This window comes from Lepidochelys olivacea (assembly GCF_965140295.1).
Source record: "Lepidochelys olivacea isolate rLepOli2 genome assembly, chromosome: 2".
NCBI classification, from domain to species: Eukaryota; Metazoa; Chordata; order Testudines; family Cheloniidae; genus Lepidochelys; species Lepidochelys olivacea.
Window position 1 is genome coordinate 233,946,341 of NC_140412.1, and position 19,802 is coordinate 233,966,142.

General features: G+C 43.4%; 1 protein-coding gene across 3 annotated transcripts in view; it reads left to right on the forward strand.

Annotated features, from left to right (window-relative positions):
* Positions 1-19,802, forward strand: part of MLLT10 (MLLT10 histone lysine methyltransferase DOT1L cofactor) — a 238,691-nt gene that overhangs the window by 178,897 nt on the left and 39,992 nt on the right. For all 3 annotated transcript variants that reach the window (XM_084621830.1, XM_084621831.1, XM_084621832.1), the window contains one exon: positions 13,017-13,195. In XM_084621830.1, coding sequence (XP_084477956.1) covers positions 13,017-13,195 — 179 coding nt within the window. The remainder of the gene's footprint in view (positions 1-13,016; positions 13,196-19,802) is intronic.

Consider the following 19,802-nt stretch of genomic DNA (forward strand, 5'->3'; position numbering starts at 1 on the left):
GATTGTAAGAATCTTTTTAACATGGGCAAAATATAAGTATTTTCCCCTAACTTCATTCTCAGAAATGGCTGAATTGTTTTAATTGAATATTAAATAAAAATCAGTCAGAGGCAGCCATCAGCATCAGAAATGTCTACTTGAATGGTATACGTTTGGCAAAATTATAGGCAACTAAAAATAGTTGCTTAAAGTAGAAAGTGTCAGGCAACGTGAACTATGGGGGTTGCAAACTGCACTGCCTATCATTTAAAAGCATCTGTCTTAGGTTCTAGCCACTCATCTCAAAATGTAAATATACAGTCAGTAAACAGTAAGGACAACATTTACTCCGTACCCCAAACCAAAAATAACCAGCCACAGTAAAATTCCCAACAATGCTCTTCTACATGTCACCCCTGTCATTTTCCTTCTCCTCCCAAATCCTGGCTATACAGCTGGGCCCTGCAACGTGTCCTGAAAATCACCAAGTTCAGATCATTTGGCACCAAGACAAAAGGGAGAAAGTAGCTTCCAAAGTTAAGGGCCCCTTAGGGCCTGTAGGGATCATCCTGCCAATGACTCCCTCTCTTATCCTAAGCGGGATCCAATGCTTCCACTGATCACCACTGTGGCAGTATGGTACTGAAGTAGACGGGGTCTCAGTTTGATAGGTCTGAAGCCATTTAAGACTTTATAGGTCAAAAGCAACACCTTTAATTCTGCCTGGAAACCAATGGGCACCTTGGGATATAGGTATCATGCTCTCACTGCATTATGTTTCTTTAATGAGGGAGGTCCTACATTCTGTATCAACTTTATGTATCAGGTTGTCTTAAGGTTTAGGCCTGTGTAGAGCATGTTCCATTAACCTAATCTCAAAGGATCATAGTGACAAAGTCTTCATCTAAAAGAAAGTCACAATCTCCTTGCTAGGCCGAGATGGAAAAATCAAAAATTTGTTAACTGATGATGTACTTTCTAGGAGTGATCTTTTCCCCCACTCCAAAATGTTTTGAGGTGCAATTCTCTTCTCATAAATAGCAGAGGCAGACTTGATCATGGGGCTCTGGGCCCCTCAGTTTTTTCTCCAGAAGTGTATTTCAAAGCTATATAGAAACACTAAATTCTTATTATTAGAATAAACATAAACTTCTTAACAGATACACCTTATTTCACAAAACTATTGTAACTACGTATATGGACCTTGGTCGTCATCAGAAATGACTGAAAGATTTATTTTGGGTGAGTGAGGCAAGCAGGGGCAGGGTCCTTCTTAGAAAGAAGATCAACAGGTAGTGCAGATTTCATACAGGATCATACTGGTTGTTCCAGTCAGACACATTTTTGACACAGCAAGCAGTACACAAAAATGAGTAGGGAGCAGTGCTCCCTCTAATTTTTTCCATCCATGTGCAGAATGAATTTTGTTATGTTCACTATATCGAGGTAATGTGCTGATATGCACCACCAGTAGAAACCAAAAACCTAGATATAATATATATTTTTAAAAAGTTACCATAGGGATAATTATTCCAGCCAGGACACGTTAGACATTTTAGAACTCGCTTCTCAAATAATTAAATTTAAGCATAAGAGAAATAAAAATTATGAAATGTATTGACCAGTCAAAAAACTAAAATAACACACTTTGAAAGAAGTATGAAGAAGTAACAATACAAGTATGTGTTGGGAGGTGAGTATAAAAGACAGTGTGGGTCTGTGTGTGACAGAGACGTGTGTTGCCCCTTTAAGTATTCTGCCCCACTTTAAGTATGTTGCCCTTTTAAGTAGATCAGCGCGTTCAGACACAGCAGCAGTTGCCAGCAAGCTCCCTCCCTCCTGAGCCCTGTTTTGTCCCCCAGACCCCCGCTCTGTGGAGATGGGATACAAGGGTGTTGGGAGGAGGACACCCTGACATCAGCACCCCCGGACCCCTCCCCCCGGCTCTGCACAGCAAGCAAGAGGCTCCCGGGAACAGCTCCAAGGCAAAGAGGGCAGGAGCAGCAAGGCAGTGTGGGGAGGGACACCTGAAGTGCTCATGGCACTTGATAGTCTGCTGGGCCGCCGCCCACCTGTGCAGCTTAGAGGGAACTTAGGTAGGAAGGGAGAGTTAAGAAAGACAGAAGTACCAGAGTTCTCTCCTCCTTAAATAGTATATTTATGATATTTTTAGAAATCTCTGCTTTTTACAACTTCTTGACTAATGGTGTTTCTGCAGCATAATGAAGGTCAAACTTGTAGTTCTTTATAGAAGTGTTGGTGGAAGACCATATTGTTAGCTTTACAGACTTACTGTGTGGTAGCTGCTATCCTTTCTGTCTGTGATGCTGTCATGGAATGTACTAAATGGGCCTTCTGGAAATGGTTCATAAACAGCTGTAGACGCATCAAAGCTGCAGAGTTTGAGCAAATGGGAGCTGTGCTATTTAGGTGCTTCTGGAAATCCACCCTTAGATGTCTTAATTTGGATTTAGAAGCCTAATTTTTAGGCTCCGATTTATTGGCCGAATTTTATTAAACAACTCATTGTTTAGAAGGGTTTTTTCAGTTACTGCACTAGTATATGTCTGCCTGCAATGACTCACTAAGGACCTGATCCTGTACTATGGAAGACAGTGGGAGCTTTGTCATGAACTTCAGTGGATGTAGGATCAAGTCCAAAATACCGTTCTTGGATGTAGCAGAAAGAAGTGGCTGAATGCACTGTAACAGATACTCTCTAACACTGTAGGTCAGTTCCAGTTTTCTCACTTCATTGGCAATATATCCATCCTGAACAACTCCTTGCGACCTTCTGGCCAGTTAAGATCAGCAAAGACTTGAGATATAAATTCGGCAGTTCTTGTACAATGGGCCTTATAGAAAAGCAAAAACCGCAAGTAGTACCAGAAGAAAGACTAATTGTACTTCTAGTCACTGTATGTGTACACTGACAGCCATTTGTTTAAGAATCATTATGAATGGAATCAGATTCTGTTGATGCTTACCTACCAAAGGGTTTTTCTGGATAGCTGGGAGAAAGTATAGATCTTCCCCTCTTAACCCTGTTCCCTCGGGATAGGTGAGAATTGTTGTAATGTTGTTTCTATTTGTCAAATTGTGTGGGACTTGATCTATAATTTTATGGAGATTATCATCCAACTGGAGTACCTTCCTCTCTCAAACTGGTTTTTCTTGTGGAAGATGTTCTTGTAGATTCTTTATTAAGCTGACCCTTTTCCATGGGCTGTCTATAATGTTTGGTATACTCATGTTCTCTGAACCGCTTAGCAAGCATCTGGTACAGTATTTGAATTTATACTATTATATTAAGGAATGTCCATCTATACAACTGTCTTGAAGACAATAAGGTTTTTGTTGCATCTTGAGACCATATGGACCTGCCTTTATCTATTGACACCTCTTCAGTGTTCTCCCAACCCCTATATCTCCTGTTGTGCATGGAGATTTGTAAGTCTCCATGATCTCTCTTTGGCTTATATGAAACCGTCTTGTACAATTTTTGTTGCTATAAGATTGGAGAATCCTGGTTTTGTGGAGACTCATTTCAAGTCTTTTAGTATGAATCTAACAAACATATTTTTTTTGGAAAAGGGATAGATAATTACTTATAATTGTGCTTTTCTGAAGATACTATTTGCCTAGATTTCTGATTTCTAACTCACCTCCCCTCAGGCTTTTGCAGAGAGGGTGACATTTTCTGTGTCTAAATTTTTCTAATTTTTTATCATATGCATATTCTTTGGGCATATCTGTTAAGTTTAAAATGTAGAGAGTTCTTTGCTTCCAGCTCATCAAGGAACTGAAGCAGAAAGTTGTTTGTTGGTCTCAGATGGAGAATGAGGCTGGTTTGCCTGTGAAAAAGGCCCCAAACTGTTGAAAACAAGGGTAGTTCTGGCTTGTTATAAGGTCACAAGTAAGTAATTATCCCTTGCTTATCTTGCAGTATTACTAGTGTTAGTGTTTTAATTAAATGCATATATTTTTGAATAGATTATAATTTGGTTATATATCACCTCTAGGCAGGCAAAATTCAGATAAGACAGAAATAGGTTAAATGAAAAACTGTAACTTTTCCCCAAAATGCACCTGGAATTGAAATTCTGACTTCCTTGCTCACAGGCTGAGGCAAAAAAAATTTATTACGTGTTCATAGACAGCTAAACTAAAACTTCAAATTGGTTTTCAGACAAGAAAATAAGGTGGTCCCAATTTTCAGGCTGCAGTCTTATTGTCTCAAGTAAATTTAAAATGAAATACTGTTGCTGGTGAGATGGTCTTACAGGCAAATTTCTGCATTCTGTCTTATGCTTCGACTGTTGTTACCAGGGTTTCATTTTGATTCTCTTGACTCCATGATCATATACATTTTGTCCATGCTGCAATAGAAAATAAATGTCACTGCCACCACCTGTCTGAGACTGAGTCAAAACTGAGCCTATAACATCAGTTAAAATTCTCATATTTAAATATCATATGTAGTATTCCTCTCGTTTGAAATCAAAATAACACAAGTACAATCTTCCACTAGAGTTGCGTACTGTTGCTGTTGAGTGCCTACTCTCTCTGTCCACAAATAACTTCTGTTCTTTAAGTTCATTATGGGAAAACCCATCTTCTGATCCTGTAGTGCTAAAGGACAAAAGCACATATCTGACAGACTTGTGGTGGCCTATGGTGAAAAGTTTTGTTACTCATATATGAAACCGATCACTTTTTATGCAGTCAATGGTCCTTAATTGTAATTTTAGAGGAAACCATTGTTAAAAGGCACTCTCATTTTCCTCTTCAATCCATGTACATTGTAGTAGACCACATGCTTTTTAAACAATAGGTCTCTGTGTGAAGTCCAAGCATTGAAACCATGTGTGTGGTAGTTGCTGTTTGTTCTCAGAAAACCAAAAATATTTTCCCCATTTAAATTTGCCATCCTTAAGAGGCAGGGTTGTCTTTCATTGTTGGAGTTCCACCAAAGACCTCTTGCAAAACCGCAAATGAGAAATTTCTCAAGATAGAAAGAGAGACATCAGGTACAATATGATTACGTCCATCCATCTACGATTTCTGTCCACAGACTTGCCTGTCGTGATCTCCTCAAGAATACTCCCAACTTGGACTACCTCAAGCCCTGAAAAAGTTTCTTCAAAGTTGTCAGGGTTTCCCCCAACTCTGAACTCTGGGGTACGGATGTGGGGACCCCCTGAGCTTATATTCTACCAGCTTAGGTTAAAACTTCCCCAAGGCACAAATTCCTTTCCTTGTCCTTGGACTGTATTGCTTCCACCACCAAGTGATTTACACAAAAATTCAGGGAAGGGTCACTAGGAATCCCTATCCCTCCAAAATAACCCCCCAAGCCCTTCACCCCCTTTCCTGGGGAGGCTTGAGAATAATATACCAATCAATTGCTTTAGCAATGTGAGCACAGACCAGACCCTTTGTCTTTAAGACACTGAAATCAATCAAAAAAAAAAAAGAACGAGGAGTACTTGTAGCACCCTAGAGACTAACAAATTTGTTTGGGCATACGCTTTCATGGGCTAAAACCCACTTCATCAGATGCATAGAGTGGAAAATACTGTAGGAAGATATATATATATATATATACAGAGAACATGAAAAGATGGGGGTTGCCATACGAACTCTGAGACAAATCAATTAAGGTGGCTGCTATTAGCAGGAGAAAAAAAACTTTTGTAGTGATAATCAGGATGGCCCATTTCAAACAGTTGACAAGAAGGTATGAGAAGCAGTATTGCCAGAAGAGTACCCAGAAGTCACCTACTGCAGGACAGGCCCAACAAAGAAAATAACAGAAAGCCACTAACCGTCATCTTCAGCCCCCAGCTAAAATCTCTCCAGCTCGTCATCAAGGATCCACAACATATCCTGAAGGACGATTCCTCACTCTTACAGACCTTGGGAGACAGGCCAGTCCTCACTTACAGACAGCCCCGCAACCTGAAGCAAATACTCACCAGCAACCACACACCACATAGCAAAAACACTAATCCAGGAACCTTTCCTTGCAACAAACCCCATTGCCAACTCTGTCCACATATCTATTCAAGGGACACCATCATAGGACCTAATCATATCAGCCACACCATGAGGGGCTTGTTCACCTGCACATTTACCAATGTGATATATGCCATCATGTGCCATGTACATTGGCCAAACCGGACAGTCTCTACGCAAAAAAAAAAAAAAAATAGACACAAATCAGACATCAAGAATTAGAACATTCAAAAACCAGTCGTAGAACACATCAGCCTCCCTGGACACTCAATTACAGACCTAAAAGTGGCAATTCTTCAACAAAAAAACTTCAAAAACAGACTCCACCGAGAAACTGCAGAACTGGAATTAATTTACAAACTGGATACCATCAAATTAGGCTTGAATAAAGACTGGAGTGGATGGATCATTACACAAACTAAAAACAATTTCCCCATGCTAATTTTCCCCCCTACTGTTACTCACACCTTTTTGTCAACTGTTTGAAATGGACCATCCTGATGATCACTACAAAAGTTTTTTTTTCTCCTGCTGATAATAGCTCACTTTAATTGATTTGTCTCATTACAGTTGGTATGGCAACCCCCATCTTTTCATGTTCTCTGTGTGTGTGTGTGTGTGTGTGTATATATATCTTCCTACTGTATTTTCCACTACATGCCTCTGATGAAGTGGGTTTTAGCCCACAAAAGCTTATGCCCAAATAAATTAGTTAGTCTCTAAGGTGCCACAAGTACTCCTCATTCTTTTTGCTGATACAGACTAACACGGCTACCACTCTGAAACCTGAAATCAATCGGGTTCTTAAAAGAAGAACTTTATTTATAAAGAAAAAAATGAAAGAATCACACCTGCAAAATCAGGACGGAAGGTAACTTTACAGATTTAAACAAAAAAAAAAGATTTAAAACGCAGAGGATTCCTCTCTGGTCTCAGCTTCATAATTACACAAACAGGAATAAAACTACCTCTGTAGCAAAGGAAAATTCACAAGCCAAAACAAAAGATAACCTAACAAATTTCCTTGCCCTACTTACAATTTCTGTGGTTTTAGATGGATTATTCCAGGTATATTTTCAGGAGATGTTGTACCTACCTGGCTTCTCCCTCTGTCCAGAGAGGGAACAAAAAAATCTTTCCCCCCTGCTCCCCGATTTGAAAGTATCTTCTTTGGTCCTTCTAGGTTGTTTGAACTGCTTAACCCCTTACAGGTAAAGCAATCCAGTACAACTGCCAAGGAGAGATTTTATGCTACTGCATACTAAAGGTTGCTACCCTTCTCCCTATGTTTATGACAAAAGTGTTCCATACTGACTAGCAATCAAGCATATATTGTAGATACCTCCCAAATAGCTTACTGTTGCCTTAGTCATCAGCAAGAGTTTGGTGTTTTTCCTCTTTTTGGACTGAAATAGAAAAAATTAAAATGTCTTTCAAAATACACTCACGCTTCTGAAGATAGGACTAGTTTTTTGTTGAGATCCTGAATTGCAAGCTCAAGTTTACTGTAATGCGCAACAGTAACATAAAAAGGGTGTATGTTGTCTAAACTTGGCCTATATACCACTTGAACAACCTTTATTCGCTGCTGCACTTTCTAAATTTAGGCTAGTCAGTTCTAATTTGAACTCATCTGTTTTAAAACAACCACTTTTAAATCTCTTCTTACTTTGTGTATGTTACCATTAGCTGGCCCAAATTTGAGGTCTACTTCTGTATGTCAGCAAAGGGAGTACAAAAATTGTCATGCACAAATCTGCTGTATACCTTACTCTTTCTCTGCTACAGACTTGTCAGTAGATCCATGCAATGTGCACAGCAATAAATCTTGCTTTCTTTATGTATTGCTGATAAATTTTTTGCAGTTGTCTCTATGAAGACTTGTACTCCGATGATATAGTTGATCCATGAATAAGATCATTTTTAGTCTTGTTCTAAATTTTGAAGGCATTATTTTTGGACTATTTCAAAATCTGAAACCATGTTTAGTGACTGTGTAAGTGATGTTAAACAAGGTGTCAAACATTTATGTCTCCTCATGCTCTATTTTAAAGAGTAACAAGTAATAACTTCTTGTGGGCAAATTTTCACATCTTCTACTTCCATGCATTTTATGTCCGTATAAAGAAGTTATGTACATCTGAGAATCAACATAAAAGCTCTTATAACCCACTTACAAGAGGACTGCCTTTATCAGAAAGCTACTCATGTTTTCTGGAAATTATACAGAGCATTTAATATTTCTGTCACATAATCCATGGATGGATTGGAGGATTGGGCCAAAAGAAATCTGATGAGGTTCAATAAGGATAAGTGCAGGGTCCTGCACTTAGGACGGAAGAACCCAATGCACAGCTACAGACTAGGGACCGAATGGCTAGGCAGCAGTTCTGCGGAAAAGGACCTAGGGGTGACAGTGGATGAGAAGCTGGATATGAGTCAGCAGTGTGCCCTTGTTGCCAAGAAGGCCAATGGCATTTTGGGATGTATAAGTAGGGGCATAGCGAGCAGATCGAGGGACGTGATCGTTCCCCTCTATTCGACATTGGTGAGGCCTCATCTGGAGTACTGTGTCCAGTTTTGGGCCCCACACTTCAAGAAGGATGTGGATAAATTGGAGAGAGTCCAGCAAAGGGCAACAAAAATGATTAGGGGACTGGAACACATGAGTTATGAGGAGAGGCTGAGGGAGCTGGGCTTGTTTAGCCTGCAGAAGAGAAGAATGAGGGGGGATTTGATAGCTGCTTTCAACTACCTGAAAGGGGGTTCCAAAGAGGATGGCTCTAGACTGTTCTCAATGGTAGCAGATGACAGACCGAGGAGTAATGGTCTCAAGTTGCAGTGGGGGAGGTTTAGGTTGGATATTAGGAAAAACTTTTTCACTAAGAGGGTGGTGAAACACTGGAATGCGTTACCTAGGGAGGTGGTAGAATCTCCTTCCTTAGAGGTTTTTAAGGTCAGGCTTGACAAAGCCCTGGCTGGGATGATTTAACTGGGAATTGGTCCTGCTTTGAGCAGGGGGTTGGACTAGATGACCTTCTGGGGTCCCTTCCAACCCTGATATTCTATGATTCTATGAACTACAGGCTGAGCAAGTGCAGAATGGTGGTAGAATGTGCATTTGGACGTTTAAAGGCGCGCTGGCGCAGTTTACTGACTCGCTTAGACCTCAGCGAAACCAATATTCCCACTGTTATTACTGCTTGCTGTGTGCTCCACAATATCTGTGAGAGTGAGGGGGAGACGTTTATGGCAGGGTGGGAGGTTGAGACAAATCGCCTGGCTGCTGGTTACACGCAGCCAGACACCAGGGCAGTTAGAAGAGCACAGGAGGGCGCGGTATGCATCAGAGAAGCTTTGAAAACCAGTTTCATGACTGGCCAGGCTACAGTGTGAAAGTTCTCTTTGTTTCTCTTTGATGAAACCTCCCGCCCCTTGGTTCACTCTACTTCCCTGCAAGCTAACCACCCTCCCCTCCTCCCTTTAATCATTGCTTGCAGAGGCAATAAAGTCATTGTTGCTTCACATTCATGCATTCTTTATTCATTCATCACACAAATAGGGGGATGACTACCAAGGTAGCCCAGGAGAGGTGGTGGAGGAGGAAAGGAAAATGCCACACAGCACTTTAAAAGTTTACAACTTTAAAATTTATTGAATGCCAGCCTTCTTTTTTTTGGGCAATCCTCTGTGGCGGAGTGGCTGGTTGGCCGGTGGCCCCCCCACCGCATTCTTGGGCGTCTGGGTGTGGAGGCTATGGAACTTGGGGAGGAGGGCGGTTGGTTACACAGGGGCTGTAGTGGCAGTCTGTGCTCCAGCTGCCTTTGCTGCAGCTCAGCCATACACTGGAGCATACTGGTTTGGTCCTCCAGCAGCCTCAGCATTGAATCCTGCCTCCTCTCATCACGCTGCCGCCACATTTGAGTTTCAGCCCTCTTTTCAGCCCACCACTTACTCTCTTCAGCCCGCCACCTCTCCTCCTGGTCATTTTGTGCTTTCCTGCACTCTGACATTATTTGCCTCCATGCATTCGTCTGTGCTCTGTCAGCGTGGGAGGACAGCATGAGCTCAGAGAACATTTCATCACAAGTGCGTTTTTTTTCTTTCTAATCTTCACTAGCCTCTGGGAAGGAGAAGATCCTGTGATCATTGAAACACATGCAGCTGGTGGAGAAAAAAAAAGGGACAGCGATATTTAAAAAGACACATTTTATAAAACAGTGGCTACAGTCTTTCAGGGTAAACCTTGCTGTTAACATTACATACATAGCACATGTGCTTTCGTTACAAGGTCACATTTTGCCTCCCCCTACCGCGTGGCTACCCCCTCAACCCTCCCCGTGGCTAACAGTGGGGAACATTTCTGTTCAGCCACAGGTAAACAGCCCAGCAAGAACGGGCTCCTCTGAGTGTCCCCTGAAGAAAAGCACCCTATTTCAACCAAGTGACCATGAATGATATCTCACTCTCCTGAGGATAACACAGAGAGATAAAGAACGGATGTTGTTTGAACGCCAGCAAACATACACTGCAATGCTTTGTTGTACAATGATTCCCGAGTACGTGTTACTGGCCTGGAGTGGTAAAGTGTCCTACCGTGGAGGACGGAATAAGGCTGCCCTCCCCAGAAACCTTTTGCAAAGGCTTTGGGAGTACATCCAGGAGAGCCGCGAATGCCAGGGCAAAGTAATCCTTTCACATGTTTGCTTTTAAACCATGTATAGTATTTTAAAAGGTACGCTCACCGGAGGTCCCTTCTCCGCCTGCCGGGTCCAGGAAGCAGCCTTGGGTGGGTTCAGGGGGTACTGGCTCCAGGTCCAGGGTGAGAAACAGTTCCTGGCTTCGGGAAAAATGGTTTCTCCGCTTGCTTGCTGTGAGCTATCTACAACCTCATCATCATCATCTTCTTCGTCCCCAAAACCTGCTTCCATGTTGCCTCTATCTCCATTGAAGGAGTCAAACAACACGACTGGGGTAGTGGTGGCTGAACCCCCTAAAATGGCATGCAGCTCATCATAGAAGCAGCATGTTTGGGGCTCTGACCCGGAGCGGCCTTTTGCCTCTCTGGTTTTCTGGTAGGCTTGCCTCAGCTCCTTAAGTTTCACGTGGCACTGCTTCGGGTCCCTGTTATGGCCTCTGTCCTTCATGCCCTGGGAGATTTTGAGAAAGGTTTTGGCATTTCGAAAACTGGAACGGAGTTCTGGTAGCACAGATTCCTCTCCCCATACAGCGATCAGATCCCGTACCTCCCGTTCAGTCTATGCTGGAGCTCTTTTGCGATTCTGGGACTCCATCATGGTCACCTCTGCTGATGAGCTCTGCATGGTCACCTGCAGCTTGCCACGCTGGCCAAACAGGAAATGAGATTCAAAAGTTCACAGTTCTTTTCCTGTCTACCTGGCCAGTGCATCTGAGTTGAGAGTGCTGTCCAGAGCGGTCACAATGGAGCACTCTGGGATAGCTCCCGGAGGCCAATACCGTCGAATTGTGTCCACAGTACCCCAAATTCGACCCGGCAAGGCCGATTTAAGCGCTAATCCACTTGTCAGGGGTGGAGTAAGGAAATCGATTTTAAGAGCCCTTTAAGTCGAAATAAAGGGCTTCATCGTGTGGACGGGTGCAGGTTTACATCGATTTAACGCTGCTAAATTCGACCTAAAGTCCTAGTGTAGACCAGGGCTAACAGTATTAGAATGTGGTTCTTTTAAGGGTGCAGCAAAGTACTGAGAGAGGCCATCTTCTTCCTAAAACCAAAATGATTTTGCAGAAACAGCAAGTAGTCAAACTGTAGTATATTTTATTACAAAGCCTATTCTGGATGAATTGGCAAATTAAACTATATCTAGTCTTTCTGAAAAAAATAACTAAAGTTTTTCACTCCATAAGCATTATACTATCTGATAATACCTTTTATCTTGGAACATTTATTCTCCATCTTAAAATCAAACTAAACTAGGAGTTGCAGCAACCTACTACTAATTTTGCAAGGTTCTTAACAGTTGCTAAAAAGCCTACTGTGGAATGGCTGAAAAATTTAAGCTGTTTCTTGTCTTTCTGGCAATGATAGGAATGTTTTTGAACTACCTGGCTGTAGCAGAAAATTTCAGACCCAACTCCTCTCCTCCCAATAACCAAAGACTTCTTATGGGAACATTAACATTCACAGAGATGCCAACTCTCATGATTTAATCACGAGTCTTCCAACGTTTGATGTCTTTTCTTGAAGTTTCTGTGGCATTTGGGTTTTTGAGTTAATGGAATAGCACCACTTGTCCCATCAAATAGTTCTAGACTATTCTCAGTGGTAGAAGATGAGAGGACAAGGAGTAATGGTCTCAAGTTGCAGTGGGGGAGGTTTAGGTTGGATATTAGGAAAAACTTTTTCACTAGGAGGGTGGTGAAACACTGGAATGCGTTACCTAGGGAGGTGGTAGAATCTCCTTCCTTAGAAGTTTTTAAGGTCAGGCTTGACAAAGCGCTGGCTGGGATGATTTAATTGGGTATTCGTCCTGCTTTGAGCAGGGGGTTGGACTAGATGACCTCCTGAGGTCCCTTCCAACCCTGATATTCTATGATTCTATGATTTTCAGTTGCACAAGACAATGCGCAATTCTTTACCCATTTCAACTTGGACTATAGCTCACTGGAGTAGTAAACAGATTACAGGATCACTTGAAAGCAAGCATTTTAGCAACAAATTGTGGTAGCGCTAATAGTTAGATGCGTTCGATATGGTGTATAAAAGCTATGTTATGATCTGTCACACACATTTTAGAAGAATTAATTACTAAATCAGAACACATGTTTCTTAGACATTTGACATATTCTGGAGTTTAGAATATTTCTATCTCTGTGTTTGAAATCCTAATACAGTAATTTTCTGTAATGTGCATTAAATAATCTTGACTTCAGCTTTTTTTAGTTAACTTGCTAGATTAATTTTCTGTAGTAAATATGCATGTCTACTAATGAATACAAGAGAGAAATTTTATATAAAACTTTTGTTGTTTTTTTTCCAGGTATTTATAGCAGCAATGATGTAGCAGTATCATTTCCTAATGCGGTATCTGGCTCAGGATCTAACACTCCCATTTCCAGTTCTCATTTACCTCAGCAGGCTTCTGGTCACTTGCAGCAAGTGGGAGCTTTGTCACCTTCAGCTACATCTTCTGTAACTACTGTTGTTGCAACAACTCAGGTAAATCATCACAGGCATTTGGATGGGTAAAAATATTATTCCGAATTGTTTTTCAGTTTAAAAGAATTAAAGAGTTCCCAGCTTGGAAAATTTCAGTCCAAATTGTTCTAGTTGGAGAATTTAAAAGCAACTGGAAAAGGGTCATGCAATGGGAAGCATCTGACAACCTTAATAATAGGCATTTTTACCAGCCCTGCCTATAACATTTGGCCCTCTAAGAGGTCAATTTCCCAGAGCTGAAAGCTGTTATGAGCAAAAGAGATTGTGTGGAAATACTTAATCTGAATGATGAGTAGTTGTTGTTTAAAAATATTTTACTAGCTGCCCAAAATGTCACAATTCTGCAATCAGAAAAGAAGCTTATGCTAGTTGAAAACTGTCCCTGTTGAGAAGGGAAGGGAGTGAAAGCAGCAATAATAATATAAAATAAAATAACCCAATATATTTTCCAAATGGGGAAAAGGAGGGTAGTTCATAGCAATGACTATAAATCAGAAGTTACACAATGCAGACAATTGATAAGGTAAACATAGAAATGAAAAGTATTATGGCCATTAGTGTTAGACAATAAACAATTTTATTTTTGCATACCCATCTTCGTGCAGTGCTTTGAGACCCACTGGCGAATATCCACTGTGTAAATACAAAGCGCTGCTGCTGTTGTTTTTAAATGGAACCCTAGGGTGATAGCTTTTGGTTCCTTGTTTAAGCACTAACCTACACTCCCCTTCAAATCCAAACACAGAATCTCAAAATCCCTTTATTCAGCATTATCAGGCAGATAAACTGATGCACGAGCTTGAATGTCTGGTTTTTCAGTTTTCTTTTAAAAAAAAAAAAATCAAAAACACACCACCAGCGCGCGCACACACAACGTGGAAATTCAATGCAAAAAGTTGAATTAGAAGAGCATAAAGTTTGCAAAGTGAAATGCTAACAAGTTAGGAAATGCCAAAATTAATTATTTTTACTCCTTAGGAGTATTTAATTACATAATCATACTACTTTTTTTCCCCCCACAAACCCATGCTTTATTCAGTACACAGCTTGGATAATGAATCAGGCAGTGTTAGGTAGTAAATGAAGCTGTTTTTCTGTAGCATCCTTGCCTCAGACACTGGGGATGTTGGAAAATGCGTAGCGAATGAGTTAGGGGGCTGCACAAAGAAAGAGCGGTCTTGTAAATTCGGTAAACCACTCAGAACTTGAAGAACTGTGTTCTATGTCTGGTTTTGCCACAGATTTCTTATGTGGTACTGGGCAAGTCATTTAGACCAAAATTTTCAGAAGTAGCCAGTAATTGTATGCTCCTCAATGTTTGTGTTTCTAACTCCAGATGTCCAGGACTTTACAATAGTACTGAGCACTCTCCATTCTAGTTGAAATCAGTTGGAGCAGTGGGACCATACCACCTCTGCGAAAAAATCAGAGTTGGGTATTCAGAAATTAAGATGCCCAAAGGGGACATTTTGCCCTTAACCTTTACACCTCAGTTCCCAATCTGTAAAACAAGGATAATACCACTGTACTTCACAGAAGTGTTGTGAAAATAGATTAATTAATGCTTGTGAGGAACACAGATACTATGGCAATGACGGCCTTATGGAAAAGTAGGAAGTAATAAAAGCTAGAACCGGTAGGAAAAAGGAATTCCCTTTCCAAAAAAAATAAAATAAAATCCTCCCAAACCAGGACAAAACATCAAAGATGGAAATGTTTAGCTTCCTAGTTGTCTGTCTAGAATGCTCTTGTCAGTTTTACTTTCTGTCAAATTGATAAGAGCCCAGCCCAGCTGTCCAAAGAGCTAGAAGACCCAGTCACTCAGCCTTCCCCAAACTCTGTCAGCCTTTCCCCAGCCTTAGGGCTACAGGTTCAGAGAGCCTGAGCACTCAGACTCTGGCCCTAGAGCTGGGAGGGAGGCTGAAAGGTTTCTGCTTTTCCAACCCTGGAGCTGGAGAGGAGGCTGAGAGCCAGGACGCTCAGTCCCAGCAGCCCTCCTGGAAAACTTGTGTCAATTTCACTTTTGGCAGAAGAGTGGGAAATTTCCTGCGGAAAATTTAAGTTTTGCAAAAAGGGCATTTTTTGTTGGAAAATCAATCAGATTAAAAGTTTCCAACAAACTCTAACAAAAACTATTTAATCAGTGCAGGGTTTAGAGGTTGTGCAGTAAATAAGGCATGGGACAACCCAATGAATATTAATAGGGCCCTACCAAATTCATGATCCATTTTGGTCAATTTCATGGCCAGAGGATTTTAAAATTGGTCAATTTCAAGATTTCAGATATTTAAATCTAAAATTTCACAGTGCTGTAACTGTGGGGGGTCCTGACCCAAAATGGGATTGAGGGGGGGTTTGTAAAGTTGTTGTAGGGGGATTCCCAAGATTTCCATCCTCACTTCTGTGCTGTTTTCAGAAGAGCTGGGCTCTGAAGGCAGTACCCTCTCAGCAGGTTCCCGGAGGTGGAGGTGGGTAGGATCTGCGCCATGCTGTTGGGAGCACCATCGGCCAAGGGCTCCTAGCTTGTAGTCCATGCTGGAGACAGATTAAGGCAGGCACCCCCAGGCAATTTGCGGGCCCCCTAGGAAAAATGGGTGCCCCTGCCCTGGAAAAAGCCCCAGGGTAGAAGCCCCTACTAGGGCTCCCTCAGCCCCTACAGGAGCCGCAGGGCAAGATGCCCTGAATCCCGGCTGGAGCATCAAGGGGGTAGAAGCCCCGAATCCAGGCTGCCGTGAGGCCGGGCTGGAGCGGCTTGGAGGCAGATACCCTGACGCCAGGCTGCCCCAGGTGGAGTGGCAGGGGGGTGAAAGCCCTGAGCCCGGGCTGCACCAAGCCCTGGCTGAAATGGGAGGGGGGTGCAAGCCGTGAGTCTGGGCTTCCCCGAGCCCCAGCTGGAGCAACAGGGGGGCATGAGCCCCAGCTCGAGCGTGAGTCCCAGGCTGCCTGGCTGTGGCAGCTCGGGGGTGGACACCCCAAGTCCAGACTGCCCGAAGCCCCAGCTGAAGCTCTGAGCCATGGCTGGACCTGCTCATGGGTGGACACCCCAAGCCCGGGCTGCCCCTGCTGCAGCTGGAAGGAGCACAAGCCCACAGCTCCTGGAGGAGCTTCCGGGTGAGGAAGCCCAGAGCTTGGTGTCCGGAGCTACAGCAGAAGCTGGGCAGGGAAGGAGGGGAGAAGCCCAGAGCCCAGACTGCCCCGGCTGTGGGGTAAGGGTGGCAGGGGTGCAGGGTGGGGGGGAAGAAAAGCTCTGAGCTGCCCCGGCTGGAGCAGCAGGGAGCAGAAGCCTAAGCCCGGGCTGTCCCAGATGCAGCCTCCAGAAGCGGAAGCCCCCAGTGGAGGGAACCCTGGGCTTGGTGCCTGGAGCTGCAGCAGGAGGGGAGGGGTACAGAGCCTAGGCCGATGCTGCCGGGAGAGAAAGTCCCCTGCCCATCAGAAGCCGCTGTGGGAGGAAGCCCCGAAAGCCCCAAACTCGGCACCTGGAGCTGCAGTGGGAGGGGACCAGAAGCCCGGAGCCCAGCTCCTGCGCTGCCTCTGGATGTGGGTCTGATCTTCCTACCAAGAGTGGCTGTGCAGGGGAAGGAAAACTCCTGTCCTTCCCCAGTGCAGCCAGACTAGCAGCTAGGAGCCCCAGGCTCACAGAAGCAGGGGAGATCAGATTTCATGGGAGAGGGTTGATTTCACAGTCCGTGACACATTTTTCATGGCCGTGAAATTGGTCGGGCCTAAATATTAAGGATAAAAATTATTGATCAGCTGCTTCACCATTCATTTACCTGTCAATAGTTGTATGTGCATTCTGGTGAATGCTTTAGTTATTTTTTTAAAAGAGTGAGAGAAAAAGATTGAGAAGATAACTTACAGTTCACCAGAAAGTGTCTAAAGCTTCCCATACTTGTTGTGTATTTGAAAATTCATCACTTGGAACAACTCTTGACACATCCTTTTTTCTGTTTTCTGCTGCCGTCGGTAGACAATATGACTCACCGGCCACCATGCCTCCAGTGGCTGTGCATGGTGTAGCACGCTCTCCTTTGTGTCTCTTTCTGACTGCCCTGCCAGCTCTGCAGTGGTCTGCCGCTTCTTGTAACTCAGCCCTCTGGCCGGGTCACTTTTAGTCTTGCCCCTTCCGGGAAAACCCAAGCACAATGTTCCACTAGTCTGGTAGCTTCACACCAGAGGTTTGGATCAACTTCAGGCTTTTAGGCCTGCCAGCCCTTGGCTCTGTGGTCTTCATGCTCCCATCCTACACAAGTTGGTACGGGAACCCAGGCCTGACCTCTACTCTAGGTTCCAGCCCAGGGACCTTGAATGAAGCAGAGTTTATGAAGCAGAGTTTGTTCAGACTCTATGCTATGTCCTTGGGCTGCTTCCTAGAGTGGCCTGTAGGTAGGCATTTCTCATATCTCTTCCCCAGCTGACTCTTGTAGGATCCAAAACAAAGGAGATCCAAACTAGTTGAGGAACAAAAGAAACAAAAAGGTTCTGCACCAGGCCTACCTGCCCCAAGGAGGTTTTGACACTTAGGTTTTAGCTCCAGCTGATCATCCTTCCCTGCCCAAGCAGCTTCATGGCAATCTCGAACACCTGTCAGGCCTGCCTTCACAGAGCAAGCTTGAGATCTACGCACTCTCCCAGCCAACCCCCATTGAGCTTGGCTTTTCCTCTTTTACCTCCTCTCTCCAGGATTGACAGTTACTGCAAGTGTTGGAAGACAAAGCTGATTACACCCACAGGCCTCATTAACCCCTCCTGGTCTAGTGTAGGGTTGGTATACCAACTCACACCTCGCAATTGCTTTCCTCGGATTGGGCTCTGCTCCTTTTTACAATACCTTTACATTCAATGAGACTTTATTGGCGTGACAAGCTATTCAGCTGTTACCAAAATATAAGAAAAAGGCAGACCCCTTGAGTATCTGTCAGAGATGGATACGACCCACTTAAGATCGGTATAAACTGTGTGTTTTGAGGGTTGATCTGCTGTATGTGTGTTTGTCATTGCTGTCCATTCTTCATCCAGTGGCAAGTTACTATGTAATATGTACCATGCTGCTGTCTTTTCTTTATCCCAAAGTCAGGCACATTTTCCTTCTCACTTTTTGCTGAGAAGTTTTTTGATTCCTGTTAATTTGAGGAAATAAGCTTTCTTGCATTTCTTTGCATTTGGACAGTGAAATACAAATAGTCTCTGTCACGATCTCTTCTTTGTCATACTGGCTACACAGTTGCTCCTCTGAGTTTAGACTGTGCTTTATATCTGTTGGTTTGCGCCTCTAGTTTGTGATCATTGATTCTGTATTTGCAGAATTGACCTTAGATTTTCACAATTTACTATAGTGAGGTTGTTAGTTTTTTACAGGGAACTGTAGAAGTCTAGCATGTTGCCTTTTTTATTTGTTCTTATCAGAGTTTGTATACTGATGCTCTAGCATCTTAAGTATTTTTTTGGTATTGAGCGGGATTATTTGTGCTCCATTGGTCAAGAAGTTATAATAGTTAGACCCAGGGAGCGGATTTTATATATATAAGTGGATCATAATTTCATTATAATGGCACGAGATTGCCAGTATTGTTAGGGTGCGTCATGACTAAGGCTAAGATTTTGTCGCAGATATTTTTTATTAAAATTCATGGACAGATCATAGGCAGTAACCAGAAATTCACAGAAGACTGTGACTTGTCTGGGACTTATATTAAAAATGTCCCTTACAAAATGGGAAGGAAGGAGAGTTCAGCATCTGCAGCAGCTGGTAGCTCTGGGATCCCCTGTTGCCTGCTGGAGTCCTCCCCCTCCCACCATGGCTGAGAGGTTGGGGGTCACCTCACCACCTGTGGAGGCTGGGAACTCTGGAGACCCCCCCACCCAGGCAGCTGCAGAGGGTCCCACGGCAGCAGTGAAGTCCAGGGTCCCCCTGCTGCCGCAGTGGCTGGGAGCTGCAAGTTTCCCCTAGCTGGCAGGCTGCCCATGGCGGCTGGGAGCTATAGGGGCCTACCTGCCTGGCCAGAGAGGTCTGGGGCCCCTCCGCTGCCATGGCGGCTGGGAGCTGTGGGGACCCTGCTGCCACCAGCAGCTGAGAGCTGCCTGGGGCTGAAGCAGAAAATGTCATGGAGGTCTATGAAAGTCACGGGTTCCGTGACATCCATGACATAATCGTAGCCTTAATCATGACATCTGTTTAAAGCTGGAGCGTCCTAAGTCCCCTTAATTCAACTTACAAAGTCGGATTTCTTTGAAATTTGATGTGCCTCATGGCAATGCAGGGTAGCTTTAGTGGCCCAAATGTGGGGTCCTTTGACCAAGGGGTTCTTGAGTTACAGGTCCCTCCCAAAAAACTGTTTTCTTCTGCTGCCTTGTACTGTTAAAGTGAGAAAAACTAATGACTGGCTGAATTACAGAACTCTTGGTGTCTATGAACTCACACTTCAATTAACATATGTAAGGATAAGTTAATCACAAGCCCGCACCTAAGACAAAATGAGTTTTTTGAACTGAATGACTGGAGGATACTACAATTTGTGAGACCCCGGAGACAGTTTTATTTTTGGGGGAATGTAATCAAAGTATTGGGAGGGGGAATAAATGTGAATGGTTCCTGGAAGGGGAGGAA